General features: G+C 38.5%; 1 protein-coding gene across 4 annotated transcripts in view; it reads right to left on the bottom strand.

Annotated features, from left to right (window-relative positions):
- The window catches only part of ELMO1 (engulfment and cell motility 1), a 336399-nt gene that overhangs the window by 109981 nt on the left and 202745 nt on the right, over positions 1–23673 (bottom strand). For all 4 annotated transcript variants that reach the window (XM_081343171.1, XM_081343172.1, XM_081343173.1 and 1 more), the window contains one exon: positions 14207–14315. In XM_081343171.1, the coding sequence (XP_081199297.1) occupies positions 14207–14315 (109 nt within the window). The remainder of the gene's footprint in view (positions 1–14206; positions 14316–23673) is intronic.

The following is a 23673-nucleotide window of genomic DNA, read 5'->3' as shown; positions in this document are numbered from 1 at the left end:
TCAGGAACCATTCATCGTTTTTTAGTACTTTTCTGAATTCAATCCCTGCCTGGCTGGCTAATGGTTTTTGTAGCTTGGCTTGTGCTCGGGTAGTTGTGCTGCCAGCTGTGTTTTGGGCATGAGTGGCTTGGTTACACTGGGTCGGGTGCTATTGTATTGAGGCATTCTGGATAGCGAGTCTGCCAGAAAATTCTTCCCCCCTGGTAGATGTTTCATAGTGAAATTAAACCGATGGAAATGTTGCAACCACCGCGCTTGTTTAGGAGTAGGTTTTCTTGGTGTTTTTAATGCTTTCAAATTTTTATGATCAGTCCACACTTGGAAGGGGATTTTATTCCCTTCCAAGAGCTGCCGCCAGGTGAGAAGCACCCATCTCACCATGTACGCCTCCTTTCCCCATACCACCCATCTCTGTTCAATTTTGTTTAGTTTCCTACATGTGTATGCACAAGGTTGTAAATCTCCTTTCTCATTTTCCTGTAGCAATACAGCCCCCACTGCTACGTTGCTAGCGTCTGCTTGGATTACAAGAGGTTTCTTGGTGTTGGGGTGCCGCACGATGGGCTCGGCAAAGAACAGCCGTTTTAGTCTTTCGAATGTGGCTTGGCATTTTACTGTCCATTTTAGTGGTTGGTTGGGTTTAGGTTTGCCTTCACCTCTGGTCTTTAATAAGTTCGTGATGGGCAAGGTTATTTGAGCAAAGGGAATAAATTGGCGATAGAAATTTACAAACCCCAGGAAGCTTTGCAATTGCTTTCTTGTGTGGGGTGGTACCCATTCTAAATGGACTCTTTTCAGAGTCCATTTCTATGCCCTCGGGGAAGATGCGGTATCCCAGGTAGTCTATTTTCTCTTTGTGAAATTCACATGTAGACAGTTTGGCATAGAGGTGGGCTGCCCACAATTTGTTTAGGACTGCTCTGACCAATTTTACATGCTCTTCCATAGTCTCAGTGAAAATAAGGATATCATCCAGGTAAACCAGCACCCCCTTGTATAGGTACTCCCTTAGTACATCATTTATTAGGTGCATAAAGACAGCTGGAGCCCCTTGCAGTCCAAACAGCAGGACTCAGAATTAGTAACACCACAGTGGGCAATTGAAGGCAATTTTCCATTCATTTCCTTCCTTGATTTTGATTCAGTCCCTGAGGTCTAATTTAGTACAAATCTTTCCTTTTGAAAGATGGGACAACATGTTCTTCATGAGGGGAGTGGGTATACGTTGCTTTCTCTTATGGAGTTCAGAGCCTTATAGTCCATGCAGAGATGAAGAGACCCATCTTTCTTTTCTCTGAACAGGACAGGGGCAGCCATTTTTGGTTTAGCTGGTTGGATAAAACCCATCTCTAAGTTTTTATCTATGAACTTTTGCATCTCCTGCAATTCCTGGGGGCTCACAGAGTATAATCTGGGTTTTGGGAGTTTTGCCCCTGGTCTGATCTCTTTGGCACAGTCCGTGAGTCGGTGCAGTGGCAACTCATCTGACCTCTCCTCGCTGAACACTTCAGCCAGGTCCCTGTATTCCTCAGGTATTTTGGGCAGTTCCTTTTCACCCACCTATTGCGACTTTCTCTGTTGCGGCCTCTCGAGAGGGGGGCCAAGTCGGGGTCTTGGTTGATTTCCCCGTTGGGAACCTAAGCTCTGCTGTTCTCTAGTCCACCCATAGGTTCCATTTGGCCAGCCACACCATGCCCAGGATTATGGGACATTCCATGCCAGTAAAAGTGAAATAAGATCATAAGAACAGTTGTGATTTCACCTAGCAATTGCTTCGCTTAATGACCAAGCTGCTGCTCCTAACTGTAGTTATGAAGCAATGATGGCCTATATTTTGGACAGAAATGTTTATTCAACTCCTAAATCATATGTGGTATACCTTCTCCTGGATTAATATCTTTTTCAAGATAAATGCAATGTGGCCTTTTATTTTTCTCCTTTTTTAAAATATGGTTTTAGAATGGTTATGTTTCACAAATGATTTTGAGATCTTATATGATTACAGGACAATATACTAATTTTTGTTTTGCATTAAATGATGTCTCATAGTATAGTGTATAACAGATTCAGCAGAACTCTAATCCATCTGGTTTGATCCTGTTGCTTTATTGTTGCATGGAACATAGGTCAAGGGAATAGCTGATTTATCAATTGTTTTGTTACTGACCAAGTCTGTAAAATTACAGATTCTGTTAAAATTAAGACTGTAGATTATATTATACAGTGTGTTACTACTGTATAATATAACTATTATTTTACATTTGGATTCATGGATTAAAAATACTAAGTCACTTCTAGATTGTCATACATTCTCTTCTGTAAAACTAGAGAAATTCCAAGGTCTACCAAATTGGGAATAATTAAGAATTGATTTTGCAAATTATTATTCAGCATGGAGAAGTCATCATGCGTTACTTTCAATCTCCTTCAGCCTATTGTTTTCACATAAACAGGACTTCATTTGCATGCTGTCCAGATATTACGGGAATTGGTGCAACCCGCATAAAGATACTTAGATTTGGAATGGCAAAATGCTTCTTCACAAAACAATTTAATTGACAGAAATTTTAAAAATGGTTATTTTTTGGCAGCAAATCTAAACTATCAATTTATGAAGAACTAGCTTTAAGAAACTGTTCAAGTAGGGTACAATGGAAATGGAATTGCAGAAGTCAATTGTGTTCTTATTAGCTGTTGCCATCGTATCTTCATTTTCTGCAATGAGTTTATACACAAAATGCCATTATTGGTAAGTTTGAATTGTTACAAGTACAATGATTTTGATGGATATAGGTTGTATATACGTTTATATGTAAAACAACCCGTGACCTGTTAGGTTATCGTTTCAGAGCTATGTCCTTACCTAACACTTGTGCATGCCCTCAAACACTCTCCCATTCTTGCACCCTCACTTACCCTTTCCAGCCTGTTCTGCATTCCCACCCACACTTACTGATTGGCAGTGTTTCCTACACATCACACATCACCTTTCACATACCCTTTTGCACCCTCCCTATGCAATGTGTCTTGTGCAATCTTTCTTAACTTTTATGACACCTTTCACTCATATGCTTCCTGACTAGCACAGCACTTGTCACACACCTCCTATTCATCTTTATCCACCTTTCCTCCCTCTTATGAACCCCTTCATATCCTTATGCACCATCAATCCATGTGGCACTTCTCGCACATCCTCCCTGATTGGCATGGAACCTCTTGTATACCTGCCCCACCTAGCAGCAGTCACTTGCCTGCCTGCCTGAGACATTTCACTTCCTACCAGCTTCCCCACTGGTTTCCCTTGCAGGAAGCTGACAGGAAGCACTGGAAATATGATCATGTGATTGTGGTTGATCACAACAGCACTGAAGTGACCAGTCTGCTGAATTTCAATCCCATGGGATTGAATCCCATCCATCAGATGGATTAATTTACAGAATGCAGTCCTATATTTTGGACACATTCTGTAAGTTAATCCATCTCAGTCACACTGGTTCAAAATTTGTCGCCCTACAATGCAATGTTTCACTCAACTGAAAGTTAAATATAATCAGACAAAGTTTTTTTAATAGTATTTGGATGTGCTTGCTGTATAAGAAGAGAGTAAAAATATTCTTGGGTGGACTAAATTTACACAATCCTGTTATCACACTGTATGTTGAATTACTATTAGTCACTCAAGTCCAGGCTTTTACATTTAATAAGATTAAGGCCTATTCCAAACAACCAATTCATTGGGCATCTCATTTTGAAAAAAAATGGCTGATCTTTGAACTCCTTGGATGGTGAGCTGATCTGCAGAATCATTCAAGGATTTTTACACAATAATAACTATGGAGTCTCACCTACTGGAGACTAGTTGAGAATTATAAATATACAAAAGGAAAAGGCTAACACTCATATCCTTTGGAATCTCTGCAATGAGATCTCAGGCAGTTGAACAATTGTGTTAAATGACTCAGGAAAAATCACCCTCAAAGAAGTGAGCAAGAATAGGTGATGTTTGTATATGATTTTAAGAAAAGATCCATTGAGATGTAAACAAGGTGCTTTGGAACTGGGAACGTACAGCTATATTTCAGTCTAGGAAAAGGCGCATCTTGTTCAAAACGTGCTTTGGGTGTGGGCAAACAAGCCATATGTACTGAGACCTCCTTAAAGAAGTTGCATTAATAAAGCAACTCAACTATTTACACTTCACTACTACAAAATATTAACATAAAAATTATTTTAGCTGAATGAAACAATTGACTTCACAATTCTGCTTAAGAATTTATTTTCAGGAAAGTTTAATTTGTTTTACCTACTGTGTTTCCCTGGAAATAAAACCCAGTCTTATTTTTTTTGCCTCCAAAAGAGACACTAGGTCTTATTTTGGGGGGACGAGGTCTTTTCCACTCACCTCGCTGTGGAGGCCCTGATAGCCCCGCCCAGCTGGCCCACTTCTTCAGCAGCTGAAGAAGCAGCTTCATTCTGCAGCTGAAAATGGAGCTTAGGCCTGCATTTTGCCACCAGAGGCTTTTCTGGAAGGCCTTTGCAGCCAAGTACCGAGCTATGGATTGAATCCATAGCTCGGTTCTCAGCTGCACAGGCCTTCTGGAAAGCCCTCTGACTGCAAAATGCCGGCCCAACCTCCATTCTCAGCTGCAGAATGAAATTGCTCCTTCAGCCACATAGACATGTGTCAATCCACGGGCTGCCCTAGCTTAATTTTTAGGCATGTGCATCATCCCAAAGCTAGGGCTTATTTTCGGGGTAGGTTTTACTTTCGGGGAAACACGGTATTAAAAAGCATTGCTCTTAAGGTTGTAATCGAAGGTACAGAGATTAGGAGACTAGCAAATTGACTAGCAATATCAAAGCCATCTGTTTCCCTGAATGAATTTCATAGTACTCTAACACATCAAGAATCATTCTTAAATTATTTTTTATCTGTCTTTTAGGTAGGAAACCATTTTGGACTGTATGTATAAATTTGATCAAATATTTATTTAGTCTTTCTGCCATTTTTGAGGCAAAGATTTTGTAATCTACATTTAATAGTGATATTGGTCTATAATGTTTTTTTGTGTTAAATCAGAGTCTTCTTTGGGTATTAAAGAGCTTAAATTTGATGAGTCATAGTTAACATCCCTAGAAGTTTTTAAAATTCTTCCCTTTTTTATGCCATTCAAAATAATTTGCATTTTGTCAGAACCACCAGATTCAGTTTATTTATTTATTTATTTATTGATGGGATTTATATCCCGCCCTATCTCCTGAAGGACTCAGGGCGGCTCACAATAAAACATACAGTTACACTCCTCGCTGGGTTTTTCTGCCATCAGTGGGGCAATGAAAGGGAACAAGGGGGAACAAAGATCAGATTGCTGCATACTTATGATGGAAAATTGGGAGGGGAGAATTGACAGTTGAGGAAGAATAGAGGCATACGGAATCAGTTTGTGCTGGCACTGGCATCTTCAAGGCTGTTTGCCCTGAGTGTGGAATTTCACCAACCTAAACATCTCAGAGATTCTCATAATGTCTTGGCGGTGCTGGATTGGCTACACAAGAATGGATCATGGAGGGAGGGCTAAGAGAACCATGAAAAGACCATATCCACTGCAGCAGGCAAAGGGGGAGCTGGACCAACAGTGGCAGTGGCCTCCACAGCACCAGAAGCTGGCTCAGGAATTCTGGGAAAGAGCCTGCACTAGAGGAGGACATTAAAATTATTTACAGGATTACTTCTTTAGGAACTAAACTTTTAGAATCTAAAACACTAATTCAAAAAAGCCAACAGGAAAGAACCTCACATTTTTCATCTGCTTCTGTCTTTTGGAACGTAAAATTAGATAACAAAATAATCTATTTCTTATGTTAACATCTCTGCAATGAAATCAAAGGTAACAGGAAAGAAATGAGAAACATTTTTCTTAATGTAATATGTCTAATTTAGCTGATTCTAGAAAAAAATAGTATCTTTTGTACACTCTTGAAAACTATTTTGAATCTAAACAATTCTTAAGAATGAAATATTCTTAATTTGGACTTTACTTTTACTGTTTGGACTGTTGTGTGTTTTGAAAAATAGATTATTTAGAATCTAGTTATGTTGCACTTCAGTCTTTAAATAATTAACCTAGTATATACATAACAATATGTGATGTTTTCCCTGGTGAGCTTAACATCAATAACAACATTTATTAAAAAGGCTAAAATAATTTCTGGTAGTATTATCTGTATATTAAAATTTTGGACAAGCAGTGATCATGTATCCTCCGTGAGCTGCATTGGTTGCCAGTTGTCTTCCGGGTGAGATTCAAGGTACTAGTAATGGTGTTTAAAGCCCTACATGGCAGGGGTCCGGAGTACCTCAGGGAACACCTGCTGCCGGCATCAATCTCCCTGCGCCCTGTGCGTTCCCACAGAGAGGGTCTCCTCAGGGTGCCACCGATCAGAGAGTGTCGATTGGTGGCCCCCAGGGGGAGATCCTTCTCTGTGGGCGCTCCGGAACTATGGAATCAGTTACCGGTAGAGCTCCGGATGGCGCCCGATCTTCGCTCCTTTCGTCGTGATCTGAAGACGTTTTTGTTTGTACAAGCCGGCCTAGCCTGATGGGGGATTGGTGGGGTTTTTTATTCTTGTATTCTTAATATTGTATCTTTGGGGTTTTATAATTGTAACATATCAATTGTTTTAAAATCGGGCAATTATTTAATTTCCTTTTAATATTTGTAACTTTGTATTTTATTCTTGCCCTGTGAACCGCCCTGAGTCCTCAGGGAGAAGGGCGGTATAGAAATATTATTAAATAAATAAATAAATAAAATATGTTACATATGTGCATAAGCGTAGTCAGTAGCATATGTCTTTTTAAAAATATCAAACATGCAAAGAAACAAAAATAAGTCCAAAATATCTGTATTACATCTAGGAAATGCCAACTTTGCAACCAATATTTCTCATCCATAATTATGGCACCCTAAGGATACCTGCATACATGCAAATGCTTCTCTGGGATCAGTAACGCAGCAGGGATTGCTTTTTCCTTCCAGTAACATATACCTAAAACCAGTTTATTGCATTTGGCAATTGTACTAAAAAAAAATCTCATTGTCAACCAATATAATTCATTTAATTTGAAATAAAGTAAAAAACTGATTTAAATTATTTTATTAAAATAAATTAATGGCAATTCTTGTATAAGAAGTTGCCTCAAAGAAAATGAGTTTGACATGCCTGCTCTAGATAGTTGAATGCTCCAAAATAAATTCTAGACCAGGCCTGTACATGCAGCCTACCAAGCACCCTTGCACAGAGCACAGACTTTTTTTTTTAAAAAAAGTAATAAAATCACCACTACTGCCCTGAAAGTCATGTTGCCTAGTGCTCCATGGCTTACCATGACCACGATCTCCAACACTGTAGATGCTCCTCTAGTAACCAAATCATTGATTAGCCCACCAGCATTCCTTTGTAGACCACAAAGATTTTTAATTTATCAGTGGATTTCCCTTCTACAAGTTGCACAGATATCTTCTAGATTTTCCTCTTGCCTTTCTGAGTTAACTCCTTGGTCTGTCATTGAGCAAGAACTGACTTTGTAGGGAAGCATATTATCACAGTATATTTAACGTATGTTCTACCTTTATTTACCAATTATATAATATTTCTATGCAATCCACATGGCGAGGTTTGGGGCAATTTACAATAGAAAAAAAATATTTTTAAAATCATAAGATTCAAACATAAAAGCAGGGCTTTTTTCTCATAGAACTCTCAGAATGGCGTTCTGGCACCTTTTTTTGCACACACACACACACACACACACACACACACAAAGCTTTTGCACAAGCTATGCTACTCCCTCTATTGGCTTTCGAAAGCCAATAGGAATTGCTGCTGAGCGCGCCAAAAGACCTGGTTAGTTGTCTGCAGTGAAAGCAAGGAGGGAGGAACTTTGCATCCCTCCCTGCTGCCCAACTACACCATCTCAACTAGGTAAGTAAGAGAGGATAAGCAGTGGGAGGTGGGTTCTGCGGAGTCCATGTGCACTCCTTCCTTGTGCTCACCCGTGTCAGCCAGGCTGGTGGCCTACCTGGTGCTGGACCTGCACCACCGTCGCCTCGCCCTGCACACCTAAGTGGCCGCCCTGCCTCTGCTGCCCGCCTCGCGCAGCCCCGCCATATAGAGCGGGCCCTGATGCTCCCACAGCACCAGCTGCGCTGGCTCCAGCCCTGGAGGGGGAGCCCACCACCAACACCCCTCGCACCCGTGACTGCAGCAGTGCCCCCCCGCCTCCTGCACCCGGCAAGATGAGAGTTCCGGCACCTTTTTTTTTTTAGAAAAAAAGCACTGAGTTGGCCACTGCGAGTTGGCTGTGGCAAGTTGTCATTGACCTGGAATATCGGGACTTGCAGGATGTGTTTAGTGAGAGGGGCTCAGATAAGCTTATATCTCACCAACCAATGGACTGTTCCATAGAGATCCTACAAGGGGCTAAGCTGCTAAGTCCAAGTTGTACTTGATGACCCGAATAGAACTGGAGGAACTGTGCCTCTTTATATATAAAAACCTCAAGCAGGGATTTATCCATCTGGCATGACCCAGGGTGGCTGTCCCAGTGCTATTTTGGGAGAAAAAGGGTGGATCCCTGTGCATTGACTATAGGGAGCTAAACATGGTGTGTGTGGAAAACATCTCCCCACTACTACTGATAAAGGACACGCTAACCCATTTGGGCAAGGGAATGTTTTTTACTAAGATAGACTTGTGGGAGGCTTACTACTGAGACCAGATTAATGAAGGGGTAAGTGGAAAACCATGTTTAACCATGTTTGTTTTCAATTCAAAGTCCTCCCCTTTCTCTTGCTTTTTCTTTTTAAATTCACTATTGCATTATGTAAAAAAAATCTACACAAAATTTACTTGCATCCCAAACTATTCTTATTTCTTTATCTATATTAAGATTATTCTCAAAAATTTTCTTTATCTTCTTTTTACAATTCTTCAGTCACCATTTCTTTTTGTAATAAAAATCATTTTCAATTTCTATCTAAAAGATCCATTTCTCTTTTTTAAAAGTTAAAGTCACTGGGTTATGATTTGAAAATATTTTTGGTAATATCTTCTTCACTTTATAGATATTATTAATGAAGTCTTAAAAATAAAAAACTTGTCTATTTTTGAAAACAATCTATGTATTTCAGAAAAAATAAGTATATTATTTTGAGCTGCCATTTTTATATCTCCACATATCAACAAGTTCAAATTTATGCATTAAATAAATAAATAAATAAAAATCTGGTAATTTACTATTTGCTAGTTTTTTTCCTCAGAAACGCTATCTTTTTCTGGGGAAACCTCATCATTCCAATCCATATGAAAATTTCAAAAGTTTATCCATAAGTCTTTTGTAAAATGCTGTTTTATCTTTATTTTAGACAAATTAATTTTATTTTAGACAAATCACATCTTGCTTTAACTTTTCCAAAGAGTGGATTTTTTTATCTTTTGAGGGGCATCTGCTCTATTTGTATTCCACATTAAACATTTATAACCCATAATTAGTCCAAGATTTTAAAAAGTCAATACCTGTAGTGCCCAATATGGTATTTTTTAAAATGTCTTTCATCTGCTATATTTTATCAGTCCTCAATATAGTATTAAAATGCTACTGTAGAATATGATCTTTTGTCTTCTTCCTGACAAAATGTACAAGGATATCGCTTGGAATATTTCTCAATCTTATAAAATGCAAATTGATCTTATAGGCCTTATCAAATTCTGTATCAATGTATCCTGGTTCCCAATCCAGAATCCAGATAGGGAATTAACAATCTTTTCTTTAACGTCCTTTCCACATTTTTTGGAATTGCTCTAACTCTTAAACAATTTTTCTCATAAATTCTAATAAGGCTTAATTGTCCAAATCATCTCTCATTTCATTCTCTAACTTTTATATTTTACAGATTCTTCAATTTTCTTAATTTCTCCCTTCATCATCAATGCAAATCCTTCTTCCATTTACTTTTTAACTGTTGTCATCTTTTTATCAAATTCATTAAACAATTTCTGCAATAAATCTGATAAAATGCTGTTATCAGTAAGTGGTTCTAATGAACATTTTCTCTTGTGGTAGCTTCTCTTGTGGTTGCCATGGTGAAAAAAATGAAAGTTAGTTACGATGATGAAAATAAAAAGTAGGCTTCTTTTTTCTGTTTTGTGTCTCTGTCTTAAGACATTTCATTTCAATTGGCTCTTCATGTCACTGTGATGCTGTCTGGCTGAAATTACCGTATATACTTGAGTATAAGCCGACTCGAGTATAAGCCGAGACCCCTAATTTTACCCCAAAAAACTGGGAAAAGTTATTGACTCAAGTATAAGCCGAGGCTGGGATCCGCCGTTCTGCAAGCCTCCGCCACCGGCGGAGGCTGGATCCGCGCTCTGCAAGCCTCTGCCGCCAGCAGAGGCTCGATCCGCCATTTTGCAAGCCTGAATACACAGGAATACCCTGTGTGGCCGCGGCTCTCGGGGAAGCCCTGGCTGTCCGCTTCCTCGCTCCACGCTGCCATTCGGGGCCCGCGCGTTCCCCGGGCAAATCGCGGCGCCCAGCAGGCGAGGAAACACGCCCGCTCCAGTCGCCCCCCCTTCCTTCAGGAGACGCGAAGCAAGTGACCGCCCGGAGCTTACCGAGGACTTGCGCGCGGCCGAGGCTTTGGTGCTTCCGGGATCGCGCGCACCTCTCCCAAGCCGCCGCCGTCCGGAGACCTGCCAAAGTTTGCGGAGGTTTGGGGAGGTGCGCGCGCACCTCCCCAAACCTCCGCAAACTTCGGCAGGTCTCCGGACGGCGGTGGCTTGGGAGAGGTGCGCGCGATCCCGGAAGCAACAAAGCCTCGGCCGCGCACAAGTCCTCGGTAAGTTTTTTTTTGTTCACTGGAGTATAAGCCGAAGTGGAATTTTTCAGCCCAAAAAGTGGGCTGAAAAATTCGGCTTATACTCAAGTATATACGGTACTTTTTTCTTCTAATTTCACAAAATCTACCAATTATCACAGTTCTTATATATAAACAGTCAATCTTCCAACAACAGTCTGATATGTCAGTCTAATTAAATTTACTATCAAAGAAATTTTCTTCAAAGAAAAAATTATTTGTTCTATTTTTTAAAATCACAGTCATCCATTTCCTTTTGAAACTTTCTGATATCAGAATCTTTTCAAGTTTTTTGCCTTTACATTAAAATCCTTTAAGATAGTTCCCCCCCCTTCATAATTTAAAAGAAAAAGGCACTCACAGAGATTCTTTAATCTTTAATGCTGTTTGGAATATCTTTTAAAAAGGTGAGGCTTTTGCCAGTCAAATATCCATAAAAATGCCACAGCAACTTAGGGCAGGGCTTTTCAACCAGTGGTACGGGTACCACCTGTGGTACATTGGCACCTGGCAGGTGGTATGCGACCATCCTAGAAAAGTGGTAGCAGGGGAGGAGAATGAGCTCAACCAGTTGCAGCACCGCACAAGCCTGAGCGAGAGATGGCTGGAGCTGCAGGGCTGTCAGGGCTCAGCAGAAGCGCCAGGATCAGCGCCAGGCTCCAGCTGGAGCGGGGTGCTGATCCTGGCACTTCTGGAATGTTGCAGCATCTCCAGGGTCTTGTGATTTACATTCAGATGCTTGGCAACTGATTCATATTTATGACGGTAATAGTGTGCCAGGGTCATGTGAAGTGACCAAAACCTACTGTAACCACCCAGCAGACGGGGGGAATAAAAACCAAACACCCCCACCCCACCCCCCGTTGCCAATCCTCAACAGAAATGCTCACAACAATGAAAACCTCAGACAGGAGGAAGAGCACTGCTGGGCAGGCAGGCAGGTGTCTTGCTCAGCTGTGGCTTGGGGGGCACTTTTTCCAGTGCCATTGTAACTTCGAACAGTCACTAAGCGAACTGTTGTAAGTCAAGGACTACCTGTACTTGATCACTTTTTTCCTTTTTTTTTTTTGGTCATCAAGTTTTTGATACCTTGCTAGGTGACTGGTGGTACTCGGATGTTGCCATATCCTAAAGTGGTACAATAGGTGAAAAGGTTGAAAAGCCCTGATTTAGGGCATGTTGTAAATCCCTCAACTCCCAAGTTGAATATAGTACCTTTTGCCTAGGCAGTAATGATTTTAAAATTGCAACCAAAAGTATTCTTATAGAATGGGGGGTGGGGGTGGAATCCTCTGAATATATTGATAAGAGTAATTTTTGCTTTTCTAGCATTCATCACATAAAACAGTCTACTTTTATTGCTGAATGTGCATAGGACAGCAACTGCATCTACATAATTTGACATATGAGAGATAAAAATCTATTCAGCACTACAGGATCAATATTTTTGCCTGCCAAAACAAAACAAAGAAACCCTTATTGGATGTTAATTATTTATACAATGTTAACTTTAGGTCAGCATTTGGAAATATTTGCATTCCCTGGGTTGTTTTTTACTTATGCAACTTTTCATTAAGATAGCATTACATGATTTGTTTAGTAAATTAATTTTGTTTCACCAATTAAATACTAAAGTGAGCTGCTTATTTAAAAAAAATTCAAACTCTAATCATACATATTTGTAACTTCATGCATAGAAAAAATGCTGTTTAATTAGCTACATGGATTACTGACTGTTAAACCTGCAAAACTGGAAGAAATATGGTAGTTTCATTCCATTAGCTCTTCCCTCATGCCTCTTCAATAGAACTGAGAAGAAAATTGCTATATTGCTTTTTTTCAAAATCTTCTTAAAAATTTATTTGGGTACCTCAACTTATAACCAGCCATCAACCACTATCAGCTATCAAGCATTTCCCTGGCCTTCCCCATTTTGTCAAGATTATACAGGTTGGGAAATGGAAGAGAAACTTTCTTGGAAGAGGAAAGGAATTTTAAAAAAGACATGCTGTCAGGCATCTAAATTCTATGTATTGTTTACAACCCTAAAAATCTTGGAGGGCAAATTTCTAATGTATTCTTTTATTTTCAGAATACATAACTTCATAAAACACTTAGCTTTCTTATTCACAGCAAAAAACCACAAACAGTAGGGTTACTATAACATTTTTTCTGTGCCTTTTACAAAACATTATAGCAGCCATGTAATATGCCATGAAAATGATTGCGTTTAAACTGACTATTTGAATTGCCTGAAAATATGGCAAATTATCTGCATATTCTAATCTTCTTACTAAATTAGTAATTCACAGTATTATTTAAGAAAGCTGTGGTTATTTTGCATTCCAACATAATAAAAGTCATCCAATATGTGAAAAAAGTATTAGCAAGTAATGAAGAAATAGTATAACATTCAACCAGGCCCAAATATATTTACAACTATTCAATATTGCTCTCTGTGATATTTATAAAACATTAACAGTATAATGTCAGAATAATTAACAGAATTCCTTTCTGTTTACTTGAATTAATTTCATGTACTTCATCTTCACTGAGCTACTTGTACTTTTCTTTTGGTATATCTTAACCCTATAACATGTTACTAATTTCTACTGAAAGTCTTAGGAATTGGATTTGAACTTGTATGCCTTAGATACAAGTTCTACTTACATTGGACTTTTCTTTGAAATTTCAGGATTTGCTGGGATCCTCTAATAATCCATGTCAGAACAATTGACCTTGTTGCTGATTCCCGTAGACCTATCAATGCTTTAAACCATTGGACCACAAATCCTATCATGCCTTATTTTATATCAGATCTTATTTTTCTGCTTCTCAAAATCAATTCTTAGTCTAGTTTCACCAAAAGAAAACAAAAACAAAATGATACAAAATCACTGTGCTCTTTAATTATGGTTGAGCCCTATGTCTGGTTCTGAGAAGAATATCATGTACTGATTATATTGTTACAAATGCATTAAATTCTGTATCAAAGAATTGATACAAACTAGAAACCAGAATAAATCCCCTCTAAAATATTATACTTTTATACTTTCATTTAACTATAAGTTGTTCCACAGTTTGGGTATGAAACCTAAATGGATATTTTCAAAGAAAAGGAAAAAAAAGAAAAGTTTCTGTTATTTTATGTTTTATTCTAATTACTCCTTGCCCAGCTAGAAAATTAACTAGATAACAAGAAAATTAATGTATAGTTTTAATAAAACTCACCATACTTTCCCTGCTACTCTACAAAATGCATGCTCCAACAGTGACAGACTTACGTAACTCTCCTACTTTCAAGATATCACATAGCATCTTTGTCAATTCAATGCTACTCCGACCAAATGGACATTCATGCTTATCTTCTCGGCTGCTATTTTCCAATACAATCTGAAATAGAAACAAAGTTACTTATTTCAAAGGACTCTGAGTAGCCTATGACATTACAAAAAGAAAAACAGAACTGTAACAGATAAATAGATTGGAACTATATCAACAACAAGATCAATCCCAAATTTAAGTCAAATTAGTTGTCAAGTCCTGTTTGGAATGCTTCCTTACATCCTGCATTCTTAGATTGTAACACTGGGAAGATTCTCCCATAGTATTTGAGAAGAGTTATTTTTTTTAAGCAAGGCAGTCTCAGTTTGATCACAACTATTCCAAACTTTACCTTCTAGATACAACAACTGAATAAAAAGTTATTGATGTTTTAATCTGTCTGGATGCAACAGTAGGTGACAGCAAAGGGCATTTTCAGAGGGATATTGACTAAATCAAAAACTGTGGCAGCTGTGAAAGTTGCCTCTGGTCTTTGGCATAGGATTGCTAAATTTGTGAAACTAATCACTTGAGTTAGAACAATTTTCTATTTTATTCCATATGATAATAGAATACATGGATTAACCACTGATGGAATTAAACATTATGTGGCATAACTGTTTGTCAAGCATTAATTGTGGAAGCCTCAATCTTCTGCAGAGACTATTGCAATATGTTCAGTTTCAGTTCATGTTGCTTCTTCCAGTCCTTACAAACCTATTTCCTTGTAAGATCTGTGTCCCAGAATCCATGCATGATTTCTTTATAATTATGCCACATGAGAGAAGATAACGAATGCTGTTTTTTAAGGAAATGCATAATTATCTTCTAAAAAACCAAAGATTTTGAAAACTACCACAATAATATTTAAAAGGTTATGCACAATAAATTGATACATACTAAGGTGACCTAGTATTTTAAAATCTATTTTTAAAATTAAATATATAATTTTAATATAGAAATTAGGGATTAAACATATATCTGCAGTACATGTTAATGAATTTTTTTAAAGAATTGCAGTGATTACATTTGCATTGGATATCTTCATAGTTAATAGTTACTCTTAGAGATATAATCTTATATTGAAAAGGAATATTTGTTATATAGGTTTGTGAAAATCTATCTTATACACAAACTGTACATAGATGTGAAATAACTTATTTTCACCTGACAGGAATCTTATCACAATTGAGTAAAACAAATTTTTGCTCGTATCAACTTTGGGCCCACTATGATCATGCAATTAATGCAATAGATAAAATAAATAAATAAATAAGTGACAAATGCAAAACACAGAATCTAATGTAATTTCTTACTAGAACTTTAAAAGAAACCTGAAAACTCTGTTTTATTTTAAAAATATTAAGCTTAATCACTGATGAAAAAATGCTGCCTTGTCCTCCTAAAAATATAAAAAGGAGACCTATCATTAGGATTTTGATGCAGAAAAATTCACACCTTCCTGTGAAAAGAGTACTTTAAAATATTACAAATTCCTGAAAAAAACCCATTTAAAATATTTTACCTGATGTTATTTCTTTGTTAATTTGATAGTTATTGATGAGCTATACCAGCAAATAGCCTGATTTTATTTGAATTTTCATGGGTAAAGCTCTAAGAGCTTCCATTCCAATCTGAATTAGGATTCCATACTTTTTTGGAATGGAATTGAATGATAAAATTCTAAACAAAAGCTTTTAAAAAACCACATGGTATTTGTTTATTAAGTAGAACAAAAGTTTAAAGATCCTGTATAAATTGGATAAATCTAGCAAAGATCCACTTGAGAAAAACTATTCTCAGCCATTTTCAATTTTTTTTAAAAAATCCCATTTATATCCTGCCCTTCTCCGAAGACTCAGGGCAGCTTACAATCTAAAGCACAAATCAATGTGCTTAGCAATAGCCTTCATTCTATGTATATGCCTGCTTATTAGGGCTTTCGCCCCCCCCCCCCAAGCGGCATTATTACAAAGTCAGCTTATTGCCCCCAACAATCTGGGTCCTCATTACTATATTGCACTTATACATTTTTCCAATCTGCCCTTGTGGTTTGAAGTCCACACATCTTAAAATTACTAAAGTTGAGAACACTTGTTTAATGTGTACAAACCCAATACAGAGAATAGCATAGCGTAGTGTAGCGTAGCGTAGCAGAGCAGAGCAGAGCAGAGCAGAGCAGAGAAGAGAAGAGAAGAGAATTCTTTATTAACCAAGTGTGATTGGACACACAAGGAATCTGTCTCCGGAGTATAAACTCTCAGTGTACATACAAGCAACAAGTAATAAATCATCATCATAATCATCATAGAATACATTCATAATCATAAGTGATAGTCATAGGATACCAAATAAGCAATCAATTTAAATCATACTAGGATACTAAATAAAGCAATTCGTATAAATCGTAAGATACAAGCAACAAAATTATAGCCATAAGAAGATAAGGAAATAGGCAGTGCTTTTTTTCTAAAAAAAAAAAAAGGTGCCGGAACTCTCATCTTGACAGGCGCAGGAGGCGGGGGTGGGTGGGGTGGGGCGGCACTGCTGCGGTCACAGGTACAAGGGGTGTTGGCAGTGGCCTCCCCCCCCCGGGGCCGGAGCCGGCGCAGCTGGTGCTGTGGGAGCAGCAGGGCCCGCTCTATATGGTGGGGCTGTGCGGGGTGGGCGGCAGAGGCAGGGCGGGCCAGGTGATGCAGGGCGGCCACTTAGGCGTGCAGGGCAAGGCAACGGTGGCGCAGGTCCAGCACCAGGTAGGCCACCAGCCTGGCTGACATGGGTGAGCACAAGGAAGGAGTGCACATGGACTCCACAGAACCCACCTCCCAGTCCTTGTCCTCTCTTACTTACCTAGTTGAGATGGTGTAGTTGGGCAGCAGGGAGGGATGCAAAGTTCCTGCCTACTCGCTTTCACTGCAGACAACTAGCCGGTGAAAGGTTTCCAGCCAGGTCTTTTGGTGCGCTCAGCAGCAATTCCTATTGGCTTTTGAAAGCCAATAGACTTTTGAAAGCCAATAGAGGGAGTAGCATAGCTTGTGCAAAAGCTGTGTGTGTGTGTGTGTGTGTGTGTGTGTGTGTGTGTGTGCAAAAAAGGTGCCAGAACGCCATTCTGAGCGTTCTATGAGAAAAAAAGCCCTACTTTTATGTTTGAATCTTATGATTTTAAAAATATTTTTTTTCTATTGTAAATTGCCCCAAACCTCGCCATGTGGATTGCATAGAAATATTATATAATTGGTAAATAAAGGTAGAACATATGTTAAATATACATCAAATGATAATATGCTTCCCTACAAAGTCAGTTCTTGCTCAATGACAGACCAAGGAGTTAACTCAGAAAGGCAAGAGGAAAATCTAGAAGATATCTGTGCAACTTGTAGAAGGGAAAGGCCCACACTGATAAATTAAAAATCTTTGTGGTCTACAAAGGAATGCTGGTGGGCTAATCAATGATTTGATGACTAGAGGAGCATCTACAGTGTTGGAGCTTGTGATCATGGTAAGCCATGGAGGCACTAGGCAACATGACTTTCAGGGCAGTGGTGGTGATTTTATTACTTTTTTTTTTTTAAAAAAAGTCTGTGCTCTGTGCAAGGGTGCTTGGTAGGCTGCATGAACAGGCCTGGTCTAGAATTTATTTTGGAGCATTCAACTATCTAGAGCAGGCATGTCAAACTCATTTTGTTTGAGGCAACGTCTTATAAAAGAATTGCCATTAATTAATTTTAATAAAATAATTTAAATCAGTTTTTTGCTTGATTTCAAATTAAATGAATTATATTGGTTGACAATGATTTTTTTAGTACAATTGCCAAATGCAATAAACTGGTTTTAGGTATATGTTACTGGAAGGAAAAAGCAATCCCTGCTGCGTTACTGATCCCAGAGAAGCATTTGCATGTATGCAGCTATCCTTAGGGTGCCATAGTAATGGATGAGAAATACTGGTTGCAAAGTTGGCATTTCTGGATGTAATACAGATATTTTGGACTTATTTTTGTTTCTTTGCATGTTTGATATTTTTAAAAAGGTATATGCTACTGACTATGCTTATGCACATATGTAACATCTTTTGCTAGGATACATGATCACTGCTTGTCCAAAATTTTAATATACAGATAATACTACCAGAAATTATTTTAGTCTTTTTAATAAATGTTGTTATTGATGTTAAGCTCACCAGGGAAAACGTCACATATTGTTATGTATATACTAGGTTAATTATTTAAAGACTGAAGTGCAACATAACTAGATTCTAAATAATCTATTTTTCAAAACACACAACAGTCCAAACAGTAAAAGTAAAGTCCAAATTAAGAATATTTCATTCTTAAGAATTGTTTAGATTCAAAATAGTTTAAGAGTGTACAAAAGATACTATTTTTTTCTAGAATCAGCTAAATTAGACATATTACATTAAGAAAAATGTTTCTCATTTCTTTCCTGTTACCTTTGATTTCATTGCAGAGATGTTAACATAAGAAATAGATTATTTTGTTATCTAATTTTACGTTCCAAAAGACAGAAGCAGATGAAAAATGTGAGGTTCTTTCCTGTTGGCTTTTTTGAATTAGTATTTTAGATTCTAAAAGTTTAGTTCCTAAAGAAGTAATCCTGTAAATAATTTTAATGTCCTCCTCTAGTGCAGGCTCTTTCAACTCCCAGAATTCCTGAGTCAGCATGGCTCAGCTTGGAAACCTCTCCCTTTCCCCTCAGCATGGCTGGCTCAAGATTTCTGGGAGTTGAAGTCCATGAGTCATAAAAAAGGGCCAAGATTGCTAGCCCTGCAATAGGCTTAGGAAAGCCAATAAGGGAGCTGTTGTTGTTTTTTTGTTTGTTTTTTGCAAAAAAAGGTGCTGGAACGCCGTTCTGAGCATTCTATGAGAAAAAAAGCCCTGGAAATAGGTAATAGGAAATATAAGAAGGATAATAGTAATACAGCCCTACTAGATAGTTTGACAGTGTTTGAGATTTAAGTTGTTTAGCAGAGTGGTGGCATGGGGGAAAACTGTCCTTGTGTCTGGTTGATTTGATGTGCAATGCCCTATAGCGTCTTCTTGAGGGAAGAAGTTGAAACAGTTTATGTCCAGGATGTGAGAGGTTTGTAGATATTTCCACAACCCTCCTTCTGGCTCATGCAGTATACAGGTCCTTAATGGAAGGCAGGCTGGAAGCAATTGTTTTGTCTGCAGTTGTGTCTGTCTTGTTTGGTTGCAGTGCTAAACCAGAGAGTTATATAGATGCAAATGACAGACTCAATAATTCCTTTGTAGAACTGTATCAGCAACTCCTTGGGCAGTCTCAGCTTTCTGACTTAGCACAAGAAGAAAATTCTTTGTTGTGCTTTTTAATGATATTTTTGGTGTTAGGTGTCTATTTTAAGTCTTTGGCTATTATAGAACCTAGAAACCTGAAGGTCTCTACTGTTGATACTGTGTTGTCTAGCACTGGTGGTAGAATAGGAGGGCTTCTCCTAAAATCTACTATCATTTCTATAGTGAGTGTGTTCAGTTCAAGATTGTTCCAGCTGCACCACAAGGCTAGTTGTTCAACTTCCCATCTGTATGAAGTTTCATTGTTGTCTTGAATGAGACCAATCACTGTTGTATCATCTGCAAATTTCAGTACTTTAACAGAGTGATCCTTTGAGATATAGTCATTGGTTATATAGAGAAAAGAAAAGCAGAGAGAACACACAGCCCTGGGGGGCTCCTGTGCAAATTGTACAAGTATCTGATGTGATTTTGCCTCATTTCACCTGCTGCTTTCTGTCTGTTAGAAAGTTTATGATCCACTTTCAAGTGTGGTCAGGCACAGCTAGCTGAATCACTTTAATTAGAAGAGTATCTGGAATGATGGTACTGAATGCCGAGCTGAGGTCTATAAAAAGGACACTTGCATAGGTCCATGGAGATTCAAGATGTTGTAGGATGTAGTACAGAGCCATATTAACAGCATCTCCTGCCAATCTATTTGCTCAGTAGGTAAATTGCAAAGGGTCTAATAGCAGATCTGTGATGGTTTTCAGGTGGGTCAGCACTAACCTTTCAAAGATTTTTATAACTACAGATGTCAGGGCAACCAGTCTATAGTCGTTCAGCTCCTTGATGGAGAGTTTTTTCGGCACTGGGATGATAGTAGAGCATTTGAAGCAATAAGGAACATAGCACATCTAAATAAAGCCAGCACAAGCTTTCAAGCAAGGAGTTACCTTATCTTAGCCACATGCTTTCGCAAACTTTTGCCTGTGAAATAGATCTTGCACATCTTTTTCTGTGATCACCAAAGGTGGGGCCCCCAAAGGGATGGGGTCAGTTGTAGGAGGCTTGGCTGTTGGTGTATCTGAGATAGAGATGGTGGTGATAGTTGATAGTGGTTTCCTCTCAAAATTACAGTAAAACATATTCAGTTCATCTTCCAGATGTGATTCCCTTCAGCATGGAAAGGAGATTTGCTGTAACCAGTTATATTTTTAAGAGTTTTCCACACATTTGCTGATTCATTTGTTGAGAGCTGATTCCTCAGCTTTTCAGGGCAGCTTCTTTTTGCTGCTCTGATCTCCCTTGTTAATACATTTCTGGTCTGATTGTATAGTATTCTATCTCCTTTCCTGTAGGCTTCCTCTTTGTCACGTCATAGATGCTTGAGTTTAGCTGTGAACAAAGGCTTGTTACTGTGAATTCGTAGGTTTCTGATCTTCACAAAAACTAACATATGATGTTACAGTATCTGTGAGTTCATCCAAGTCTGCAGAGGTATCTTCGAAAATGTTCCAATCTGTGCAATCAAGGCAAGCCTGTAGCTTTAACTTTGCCTCCTCAGTCCAATACTTCACTGATTCAATTGCTGATTTTATGGTTTTAAGCCTTTGTCTATAAACAGGTACAGGGTGAATCATACAATGATCAGTGTGTCCCAGAACTGCTCGTGATAAAGACTGATAAGAATCTTTTAATTTTGTTAAAAGCATTCTTGCCTCTAGTAAGATAGTTGGCATGCTGAAAATACTAACTCTTGGTTTATATTAGTACTGTTGAAATCTCCTAACACAATGAGGAAAACTGGGCATTTCTCTCCAGCCCACATAATCTGGTCAGCTAGAGTTTGTAATGCGTTGTTTATGCAAACATGGGGAGGAATATATGTTGTAAATATTTTTTCCTGGCACTTACATTTATGAAAAAGAATCTGGTTGTCTATCCACCCTACCATTTAGATCTCCACCCACTAAAACTCAGATTGCTGTACAGGTTTCACGACTGTTTATCCTTTGAGGCTGTCCAAATTGGGAAACCAACTTCACAAGATTAGAACTAAGCTTTGTCAAGCTTTTAAAAATTATTAAGGCTATATTAATAGAATCTTGCAAGTTTGTGTTTTTCCTCTACACCCCACCCCATTACACTCCAGTGAGTCAGTGAGCAGCCTGCCTGAATTTCTTCCTAATGCTTCCTTCTTTTCTAGAACTTATAGAATGTTTATGCCTGTTCTGTTTTTGTAATGACTTCTGAATATTTCCTTCAGTGCCATGGCTATCTACAGGTACAGAGATCTATATAATTATCTATTTGCTTCCAAATAGCTCTGATATGTATCTGTATTCTAAGCAGAGAGCACAGAGAACAAAGAAAATAATTTCTATATCTCTGTAAAGAAGAAACAGAATATTACCAAAGCTGGAATTTATTCTACAAATGGTTAGAAGAGAGAACCAAAGAATAGGACTTGATTACCGGTATGTATTAGCGTTTTATGAATCCAGATCGCACGCTGTTTGAAAAACTAACATATGTATGTAGAGGTTAAAATAATAATAATAATAATAATAATAATAATAATAATAATAATAATAATAATAATAATAATAATTTCTATATCTCTGAAGTATAACAAGGAAGTTAATAACAAATGTTCTAAGGATAAAGGGATATGCAATTTATTTCCACCCTTTGCTAAGTAGAATTACTACTCCTCCAATAGATATCTTGCATTAGTTAATATAATAACTATCTAGTTCTATATTAAATCCAGTTTCTTGCAAAAAAGATATATCAAAGTTAGACTGATACTTGAAAATCTGACAGTATTGCCATCCCATCCCATTAAATGATGAAATGTTTGCCTATATGATTTAAAAGTCACCTTTTCAATGAGAATAGGTGATTTCTTTGGAGTTGGTAATACTCTTCCAAGCAGAGAAGAGAAGAGAAGAGAATTCTTTATTAACCAAGTGTGATTGGACACACAAGGAATCTGTCTCCGGAGTATAAACTCTCAGTGTACATACAAGCAACAAGTAATAAATCATCATCATAATCATCATAGAATACATTCATAATCATAAGTGATAGTCATAGGATACCAAATAAGCAATCAATTTAAATCATACTAGGATACTAAATAAAGCAATTCGTATAAATCGTAAGATACAAGCAACAAAATTATAGCCATAAGAAGATAAGGAAATAGGCAGTGCTTTTTTTCTAAAAAAAAAAAAAGGTGCCGGAACTCTCATCTTGACAGGCGCAGGAGGCGGGGGTGGGTGGGGTGGGGCGGCACTGCTGCGGTCACAGGTACAAGGGGTGTTGGCAGTGGCCTCCCCCCCCCGGGGCCGGAGCCGGCGCAGCTGGTGCTGTGGGAGCAGCAGGGCCCGCTCTATATGGTGGGGCTGTGCGGGGTGGGCGGCAGAGGCAGGGCGGGCCAGGTGATGCAGGGCGGCCACTTAGGCGTGCAGGGCAAGGCAACGGTGGCGCAGGTCCAGCACCAGGTAGGCCACCAGCCTGGCTGACATGGGTGAGCACAAGGAAGGAGTGCACATGGACTCCACAGAACCCACCTCCCAGTCCTTGTCCTCTCTTACTTACCTAGTTGAGATGGTGTAGTTGGGCAGCAGGGAGGGATGCAAAGTTCCTGCCTACTCGCTTTCACTGCAGACAACTAGCCGGTGAAAGGTTTCCAGCCAGGTCTTTTGGTGCGCTCAGCAGCAATTCCTATTGGCTTTTGAAAGCCAATAGACTTTTGAAAGCCAATAGAGGGAGTAGCATAGCTTGTGCAAAAGCTGTGTGTGTGTGTGTGTGTGTGTGTGTGTGTGTGTGTGTGCAAAAAAGGTGCCAGAACGCCATTCTGAGCGTTCTATGAGAAAAAAAGCCCTACTTTTATGTTTGAATCTTATGATTTTAAAAATATTTTTTTTCTATTGTAAATTGCCCCAAACCTCGCCATGTGGATTGCATAGAAATATTATATAATTGGTAAATAAAGGTAGAACATATGTTAAATATACATCAAATGATAATATGCTTCCCTACAAAGTCAGTTCTTGCTCAATGACAGACCAAGGAGTTAACTCAGAAAGGCAAGAGGAAAATCTAGAAGATATCTGTGCAACTTGTAGAAGGGAAAGGCCCACACTGATAAATTAAAAATC

Source organism: Vipera berus (assembly GCF_964194415.1).
Source record: "Vipera berus genome assembly, chromosome: Z".
Classification (NCBI taxonomy): Eukaryota; Metazoa; Chordata; class Lepidosauria; order Squamata; family Viperidae; genus Vipera; species Vipera berus.
Note: the sequence above shows the minus strand (reverse complement) of the source record. Positions and strands in the feature narration are given on the sequence as shown.